The 9,521-nt window shown below is 50.5% G+C and overlaps 1 protein-coding gene across 1 annotated transcript in view; it reads left to right on the forward strand.

Moving 5' to 3' along the window:
* ERCC1 (excision repair cross-complementation group 1) overlaps nt 1-9,521 on the forward strand; it is a 27,874-nt gene that overhangs the window by 9,099 nt on the left and 9,254 nt on the right. The window contains exons 3-7 of the mRNA XM_014537372.1: nt 112-211; nt 1,069-1,284; nt 4,733-4,836; nt 5,583-5,682; nt 7,389-7,465. Of these exons, the coding sequence (XP_014392858.1) occupies nt 112-211; nt 1,069-1,284; nt 4,733-4,836; nt 5,583-5,682; nt 7,389-7,465 (597 nt within the window). The remainder of the gene's footprint in view (nt 1-111; nt 212-1,068; nt 1,285-4,732; nt 4,837-5,582; nt 5,683-7,388; nt 7,466-9,521) is intronic.

The following is a 9,521-nucleotide window of genomic DNA, read 5'->3' on the forward strand; positions in this document are numbered from 1 at the left end:
GAAGGGTTAGGAAATGCTGGAGCCTGGGTCACCTTGGGAAATCAGCCCTTTGCTTTCCATCTCAGTTTCTCTGTCTGTAAAACGTCCTGGTGGCTCTAAGGGCTAAGGCAGAGGCTTCGAACTGGCAGCAAACGAGTGGCCCCGGGATGTGCTGTATGTGGCCAGCACCCTGCAAGGCCCGGATTTCTTGCTGACATTTAAGAATTGGAAGGTTTTGCTTTTTTTTAAAAAAAAAGAGCTGGCACTTTTGACATCTCTTGGTAAACCGAAGGACTGGCAGCATGGCGATCTCCTCACAGGAAAGCCCTGGGCTGGTGCTGAGTACTGGCTGCTGCTAATGTGCTATGAAGGAAAGAAGGTGGCCTCAGCCAGTGTGGCTCAGTGGTTGAGCTTCGACCTATGAACCAGGAGATCACAGCTCAGTTTAGGTCAGGGCACATGCCCAGGTTGTGGGCTTGATCCCCAGTAAGGGGGGGAGGGGGCGTGCAGGAGGCAGCCGATCAATGATTCTCTGTCATCATTGATGTTTCTATTCCCCCTTTTCCCTCTCCCTTCCTCTCTGAAATCAATAAAAACATATTTAAAAAAAAAGAAAGAGAAAGTAGGCTAAGGATATAGGGTGTGATGGAGGAGAGGTGCTGCCTTAGGTAGGACAGTCAAAGGACTGCCTCTCAGAGGAGGTGACATCTTGGCAGAGACATGAATACGTGATAGAGCGAGCTACGTGACATCTGTGGGGAGAGGGAACAGCCAGTGCAAAGGCTCTGAGGTCAGAGAGAGCCTGACAAGTTTGAGGGCAGCAAGGAGGCCAATGGGGCTGAGTAAGGAAAGCAAGTGGAGTGGGCTATGGTGACAGCTTTGGCTGTTACTCTGAGGCAGGCTATGGGCAGAGGAGGGACATGATATGACAGTGTGGGGGGCGGTGAGGGTTAGGCAGGGAACTGGTGAGGAGGTGATGACAGTGGTCCCAGGGAGAGAAGACGGTGACTGGGACCAAGGTGGAGGCTGAGAAGTTGGGAGGAGTAGAGAGATTCTGATTTTGATCCGTCCCACCATCTCTCCCCACAGGCGAAGCCCTTGTTCAGATCCACTCGGACCCATCCCACCACGGAGACCTCAGCCCAGGCAGCCCCTCAGACCTACGCTGAGTATGCTATCTCGGGACCTGCAGGAGGGGCTGGAGCCGCACCCCCCACCGGGCCAGAACCCCAGGCAGGAGAGACCCCCAACCAGGCTCCCAAACCAGGGGCAAAATCCAACAGCATCATTGTGAGCCCCCGGCAGGTGAGGAGGAGGATGGAGAAGTGGGGCTTTAAGTTTTGGTGGGAAAAATATTAATAAGGATGGCTTTCTGGTAGGCAGTGGAAGGAGGTCTAAGTTCTGGCCATTGTACTCTCAGCAGCACAGTTCATTCATTCATTTATTCATTCATTTATTCAACTACTGTGTGTAGATTGATGCTGCCCCACATGTTTTATTTTGCTATAACAAAAATACCATAGACTGGGTGGCTTAGACAAAAGTTTTGGAATTATTTCTCACAGTTTTGGAGGCTGAGAAGTTCAAGATCGAGGCATGTGCAGAATTGGTGTCTGGTGAGGTTCATAGAGGGCTGTCTTCCCTCTGTGTCCTCATGGTGAAGGAAGGGGTGAGGGAGCTCTGGGGTCTCTTTTATAAGGGCACTAATCCCCTTCATGAGGGCTCCTCCCACACGACCTAATCACCTCCCCTCACCTCCTAATCCCATTGCATTGAGGGTTAGGGTTTCACTTTTGGTGGGACAGACATATTCCATCCACAACAGGCTGACGTTCTTATTGGGGGTGTGATTGTGTGTGATTTCCTAACCACAGATTTTTTCCTTTATTCAAAAACTATTTCTTGAACACAGACCCGAATTCAAATCCTGCTGTGCTACATAGTAGTTGTGTGATCTTGGGCAAGTGGCTTAACCCATCTGTGCCTTTAAAATGGGGGTTCACGCCCTAACCACTGGTTTGGCTCAGTGGATAGAGCATCGGCCCGTGGACTGAAGGGTCCCGGGTTCGATTCTGGTCAAGGGCATGTACCTTGGTGGTGGGCTTGATCGTCAGTAGAGAGCGTGCAGGAGGCAGCTGATCTCTCTCATCGATGTTTCTAACTCTCTATCCCTCTTCCTTCCTCTCTATAAAATCAATAAAATATATTTAAAAATAAATAAATAAAATAAAATGGGGGTTCATCCACTTATAGTCCACAAATGCATTCAGAGGTTGCCAGATGCTGTTCTAGGCTCAGGGGATAGAGTGATAGAAAGGAAGCATAAAGTCTCTACAATTGGTGGAGCTGGTGTTCTTTATGCAAAGACAACAATAGGACTCCAGAATGTGAAACGATGGGGTGGAGCAAGGGCTGGGAGGAATTGGGGGGCATCTGTAAAACTGCCAACAATTAAAAAAAAAAAGATGTGAAAAGATGCCCAATATCATTAGCCATCAGGGAAGTGCATATCAGAACTACAATGAGTGCCCGACCGGCGTGACTCAGTGGTTTGATTCCCGGTCAGGACATATGCCCAGGGGTGCAGGAGGCAGCTAATCAATGATTCTCTCTCATCATTGATGTTTCTATCTCTCTTCCTCTCCCTTCCTCTTTGAAATCAATAAACATATATTTTAAAAAAATAAACACAATGAGATCCCACCCATACCTACTAGAATGGCTAGACTAAAAAGCACAGACAGTAACGAGTGCTGTGAGGCTGCGAAGGGACTGGGACCCTCAGGCACTGCTGGCAGGAATGTACAATGGTGCAGCCACTTTGGAGAATGGTCTGGCAGTTCCTTAAATGTTTAATAATAGAGTTAGCGTATGACCCAGCAAGTCCACTTCTGGGTACATACCCGAGGGTAATGAAGATGTGCGTCCACACAAAATCTTGTACACCAGTGTTCGTAGCGGCATTATTCACAATAGCCAAAAAGTGGGTAGAACTCAAACGTCCATCAGCTGAGGACTGGCTTCTTTCACTGAGCTTGTTGAAGGTTCATTCATTCATTCCTTTTCCTTGCTGAGTAGTATTCCATTCTGTGGGTTGGCCACATCTTGTTTATCCATTCATCCATTGGTGGACAGCCCACTGGGTTATTTGTACTTTTTTGTTATTATAAAAATGCTGCTGTGAACTTTTGTGCCGACGAATGTTTTCCGTTCTCGGGTATTGATCTCGGAGTGGATTTGCTGGGTCACATGGTCACTTCATGTTTAACTTTTTCAGGAACTCCCAGACTATTTTCTAAAAAGTTGCACCATTTTACATTCCCACCAGGAATGTGCGAATGTCCCAGTCTCACCACCTTCTCCCCACCTGTCATTGTCCTCCTGCTTCTGGTCATATCCTTCAAAAGTTAAAGTACCTCCCTTGCTCAGACCTTTCCATGGCTCCCAGTGCCTCGGGTCAGATGGCCCAGGGCCTGCAGGACTGCGGACCCCTGCAGACCCTTCCCGCCCCAGCTGCTCTGATAACCCACACCCACCAGGAGAGCAGGTCCCACCCTCTTAGAACCACATCCCACCTCACTTGGCAATTACACGTTCATCCCCGAGATCATTTTGTTTAATGTCTGTGTCCCGCACGGGAGCAGGGATTTTGTCTGTCTGGGTCACTGCTATATCGCGTAGACACACGGGTGGTGCTCATTAAATACTTACTGGATGGGTTAGAGCAGGGGTCCTCAAACTACGGCCCGCGGGCCACATGCGGGCCCGCCGAAAACATTTATCCGGCCCGCCGGGTGATTTTGCCGCCGCTGCCTGTCCCGGGCCCGCAGTGCGCATGTGTGGAATGTCTGAGGGACAGTGAACTGGCCCCCTGTTTAAAAAGTTTGAGGACCTCTGGATTAGAGCTTGACTTCCCCAGAGAATTGCAGTTTTAGGCTACAGGGTAAGTTCAGGGTAGAACGGGAGAGAAGCCTGCTGAGTAGACTCTGGTCTAAATTAAACTATATAGGTAGGTACATTGTTATTAACTTAATTAGGGTACTCCTAAGGCTTAGGAAGAGCCACACTCAAGGGGCCAAAGAGCCGCATGTGGCTCGAGAGCCACAGTTTGCCGACCACAGGGCTGGGGGAAAAGGCTGAGTTAGAGACAGACCCAGGGACCCTTCAGTTCAAGCCTGGGGCTTGGGGATAGGGGCCTAGGTCAAAGCTGGAGTGTCAAGGACATGTTGGGCTTGAGAAGAGGCAAGTCTACCCGGCCAGTGTGGCTCAGTGGTTGAGCATCGACCTATGAACCAGGAGGTCATGGTTCAGTTCCCGTCAGGGCACATGCCTGGGATCCCCAGTGTGGGGCATGCAGGAGGCAGCTGGTCAATGATTCTCTCTCATCATTGATGTTTCTTTTTTTTTTTTTTAATTTCTTTATTGATTAAGTTATTACATATGTGTCTGTATCCCCACATTACCCCCCATCATTGACGTTTCTATCTCTCTCTCTCCCTCTCTCTTCTTCACTCTCCCTCTCCCTTCCTCACGGGTGTCAGGGAATCTAACCGTGGCCTCCTGGTTCATGGTTCAATGCTTAACCACTGAGCCGAACTGGCCAGGCAGAGGAGGAGAGAGAAGTTGCAAGACCCAGGCTCAGGGCAGGAGAAGGGTGGAGAGGTGCTGAGAGAGGTGGGGGGTGGGGGCCCTGGGGTGGCCGTGGCTCCAGGGTCATCCCTGTTCCTGGCTTCTGTTCTTCCTCCCTCCCCAGAGGGGCAACCCCGTACTGAAGTTTGTGCGCAACGTGCCCTGGGAATTCGGTGACGTGGTTCCTGACTACGTGCTGGGTCAGAGCACCTGTGCCCTCTTCCTCAGGTGAGCTCTGGGGCTGTCCCACCGCAGGAGGGCACGGGAGGGTGTGCGCTGGTCTTCTAGGCTCTTCCCCAGGAGGCATGGCCCTGTGCGCTCTGGGCCTCGGGTGGGAGGAAGAGGCCAGGCCTGGGGGCGCCCGGAGTGACAAGAGCTGTGGGCCCAGACTCCTGTGTCTGAGCAGGTTGGGGGCCGGGTCACTCATGCCCCCGACTGAGTGACTCCAACATCCAGGACTGAAGGTGACAAGAGCCAGATTTCCCTGACCTCCTCCCCCACCTCCCATTAAACCCGGAGCCCTTCTCCAGACAGAGGCAGAGGGGAAGTGAAACTTCGAAGTTGCTGGCCTCCCTGTAGGCATGAGAGCTGGTGGCTCCTGGGCAGGGATGTCCCCTGGTTCCCAGGTGCAGAAGCCCCCCCACCCCCACCAGCCAAAGTCCTGGGGTGGCCCCTGCTTCCCAAGACCAGCTGCGTGGGTCCCGGTCTTGCTCTTCAGGGCACTGGTCTCCTCTGCCTGAAGCCAGTCTCCCCTCCTCAGTGAAGACCCTGGGGCCAACCTTGGAGGGAGCCCGAGCCAGGCAGCCGCTGCTGCAAACCCCTCTGTGCCCCTCCTGCAAGGGAGAGGCCGCTTACCCTCTCCGAGCCTCAGCTCCTGGCCAGGCTGCCCCAGCTCCCTGCGTGTTAGCGTGAGGAAGGGCTCCCCGGAACTCGGGGCCACGAGACCTCTCAATCCTTCCTCCCCCCTTTCCCAGCCTCCGCTACCACAACCTCCACCCGGACTACATCCACGAGCGGCTGCAGACCCTGGGGAAGAGCTTCGCCCTGCGGGTCCTGCTCGTGCAGGTGGATGTGGTAAGCAGGGCTCCTCCCCTCCAGCCTCACTGCCCCCGCCTGTGCAGCGGGAGCCTTGGGCCTCCTGGTAGCCAAGGGGACTGTTGAACCCCTTCCAGGGAGAAATGCAAGTGCCTCATGGCCTCCAGCCTTGACCCCTCTCATCCTTATAGCCACCAGAGGGGTCTTCCTAACGCACAGGTCTGGTGTAAAACCCCTAAATGGGCCTTGGCCATTGTTGCTCAGTGGTTAGACCATTGGCCCAAGTACTGAAGGGTCTCGGGTTTGATTTCTGATCAAGGGCTGAAGGTTTGATCCCTGGCCCCAGTCAGGCAACCAATCAATGTGTCTCTCTCACATCAGTGTTTCTCTCTCTCTCTCTCTCCCTCCCTCCCTTCCACTCTCTCTAAAAAATCAGTAGAAAAAATATCCTTGGGTGAGGATTGACAACAACCAAAAATACCCTAAGTGACTTCCCAGTGCTCGCCATGGCCCAGGACGCTGTGTCCCCGCCCTCGCCCAGCTCTCTGGGCTCATGCCTAAGCTCCCGTGTGAAAACCCTTTCTTTTGCCCTGGCAGGTGGCTCCCTTGGTTAGAGTGTTGTTCCAATACGTCAAGGTAGCAGGTCTGATCCCCGGTCAGGACACATACAAGAATCAACCGATGAATGCATGAATAAGTGGAACAACACATCGATGTTTCTCCCTTTCCCTCTTTCCCCCTTCCTCTCTCTCTCTAAAATCAATTTATTATTTTAATATATTTTTATTGGTTTCAGAGTGGAAGGGAGAGTGAGAGAGTGAGAGATAGAAACATCAATGATGACAGAGAATCATTGATCAGCTGCCTCCTGCATGCCCCCTATTGGGGATCCAGCCCACAACCCGGGCATGTGCCCTTGACCGGAATCGAACCCGGGACCCTTCAGTCCACAGGCCGATGCTCTGTCCAATGAGCCAAACCAGCTAGGGATAACATCAATTTTTTAAAAAAACCTTTCTTGCCCTAATTGGTTTGTCTCAGTGGATAGAGCGTCGGCCTGCAGACTCAAGGGTCCCGGGTTCAATTCCAGTCAAGGGCATGTACCTTGGTTGCGGGCACATACCCAGTGGGGAGTGTGCAGGAGGCAGCTGATCGATGTTTCTCTCTCATCGATGTTTCTAACTCTCTATCCCTCTCCCTTCCTCTCTGTAAAAAATCAATAAAATATATTACAAAACAAACAAAAACCTTTCTTTCCCATCCTCCATCCCATATTGAGTGATTGCAATTGCTCGAGCCCTCTCTTTCCTCCCATCCTTGCACATGCTCTTGCCTATGTTTAAGGTTCCCTTCTCTGCTCTCCTGTGCTGCCTTTACTCCTCTTCATCCTCCGTAAGGTCCCAGCTCAGATGTCTTCTCCTCTCGGAAGCTCTCCCTGACCTCACCCAGGTCATAGGCTCCTCTGGATTCCCCGCCCCCAGCCCCTTCAGCTCTGGCCACTCTGGGTCCTCACTGTCTGAGGATGGATCTGTCCCTTCTTCAGACTGAGCTCCAGGAGGATAGAACCAGGCTGTCTCGGTCACTGCTGGGTCCTGGTACTGCCCGGCACAGGCCAGGCGCCCAGTAGGAGCTTAGGGAGTGTCAACTGAATGGAAGGTCCCTGGCATCCTAAGCCACTGTGTTTTCAAGACTATAATGCCTTGCTTTCTCCCAGATCTCTCATTCTGATTTTCTCCTCTGCCCAGAAAGATCCCCAGCAGGCCCTCAAGGAGCTGGCTAAGATGTGCATCCTGGCAGACTGCACGCTGGTCCTTGCCTGGAGGTGAGATCGAGGCTCCCGGCCAGGTCAGGCTCTGTCCCGAGAGTCGTTCCTCTCCCCCAACCTTCTCAGCCCTTCCCCTCTCCTCCCGTGAACTCTCTGTGAGCCTGGTCCAGGCACTGCCACCTCTGGCCTCAATGTCTTCATCTGTAAAATAGGGTCCTAATGTCTTTCTTGTAGGGATGTAGGCACAAAGGCAGGTAACGTAGATCAAATTCCCAGGACCGTACTAGTCACTTATGAATTAGACATAAAATCTAGCTGAACAATTAATTGCACGTCTGGCTCTCTAAAGACCATAGATTGGTTCTCCAATTGGGGAAAAAAAAAAGAACCCCTCTCTCACACCATAAACAAAATGAAAATCCTGACAAGTGATTTTTTAAAAAGTACAATAGCCCTAGCTGGTTTGGCACAGTGGATAGAGCATCAGCCCGCAGACTGAAGGGTCCCGGGTTCAATTCCGGTCAAGGGCACATGCCCAGGTTGTGGGCTTGATCCCCAGTAAGGGTGTGCAGGAGGCAGCCAATCAATGATTCTGTCTCATTGATGTTTCTATCTCTTGCTCCCTCTCCCTTCCTCTCGGAAATCAATAAAAATATATTTTGGGGGGAAAAAAGTACAGTAGCCCAGCTAGAGTGGCTCAACGTTGGTTGAACGTTGTCCTATGCACCAAAAGACTGCTGGTTCCATTCCTGGTCAGGGCACATAACTGGGTTGTGGTTTCAGTCCTCTATTGGGGCACATAAGGAAGGTAACTGATCCATGTTTCTCTCTCTCTCCCTCTCCCTCTCCCTCTTCCTCTCTGCCCCTTTCCCTCCCTCCCTTCTACTCTCTCTAAAAATCAATGGGAATAAAAATCAATGGAGAAAATATCCTCAGGTGAGGATTAACCAAAAAAATTTCTTTTACAATAAAAGCGTTACAAGAAATTTAATGGGAGAATATTTTTTATAATCTTGGGGTATGAAAAGTCTTCCAAAGCAAGACATAAACCCCTAAATCCATAAAGGAAAAGATTGGCTGATTTGAGAAAATTATAATTTGAAACTTTTGGATGTTAAGAGATAATGTAAACAAAGTTAAAAGGCAAATGACAACCCTAGCCTGTTGCTCAGTGGTTAGAGCATCTGCCAGAGGACTGAGGGGTCTCGGGTTCAATTCTGGTCAAAGGCATGTACCTCGGTTACATGCTTGATCCCTGGCCCCAGTCGGGGGCGTGCAGGAGGCAACCAATCAATGTGTCTCTCTCACATCGATGTTTCTCTCTCTGTCTCTCTCCCTCCCTTCCACTCTATCTAAAAAACCAGTGGAAGAAATACCCTCGGTGAAGATTAACAACAACAAAAAAAGGGCAAATGACAAACTAAGAAAAAAGACTAGGTGTGTATATAACAGATTTAGGAACCCTAATTTATATATGGACATGCAAATTATATTTATAATAGAGGCCCAGTGCAAGAAATTCGTGCACGGGTACAGTCCGTTGGCCTGGCCTACGATCAGGGCCATCTTCCTCGGCCACCAACCACCCCTGGTTCCCCGTTCGCCATCGGGTGATGGGAGCCTGCTGGCCGGGGGAAGGGACCGAAAGGTGGTCAGTGCACCTCATAGTGACTGGTCGAGAGGTCGTTCTGGTCGTTCCACTGTTAGGGTCAATTTGCTTATTACCCTTTTGTTATATAGGATAGGATGGTAAAATATATTTAAATTTTTGTTGTTAATCCTTATCTGAGGACATTCTTTCCATTGATTTTTATGTTGTTGTTGTTTTTAATCCTAATTTTTTTTTAATACTTCAAAGCCACAGCCAACTTTATATTTTATTTATTTTAAAAATTAATCTAAAACCCTAGCTGGTTTGGCTCAGTGGATAGAGCCTCAGCCTGCGGACTGAAAGGTCCCAGATTCGATTTCGGTCAAGGGCATGTTCCTCGGTTGCAGGCTCCCGACCCTGGTTAGGGGGCATGTGGGTAGCAACCAATTGATGTGTTTCTCTCACATTGGTGTTTCTCTCTGTCTCTCCCTCTCCCTTCCACTGTCTTTAAAAAAAAAAAAA

The sequence above is a fragment of the Myotis brandtii genome, unplaced genomic scaffold, assembly GCF_000412655.1.
Source record: "Myotis brandtii unplaced genomic scaffold, ASM41265v1 scaffold1774, whole genome shotgun sequence".
Classification (NCBI taxonomy): Eukaryota; Metazoa; Chordata; class Mammalia; order Chiroptera; family Vespertilionidae; genus Myotis; species Myotis brandtii.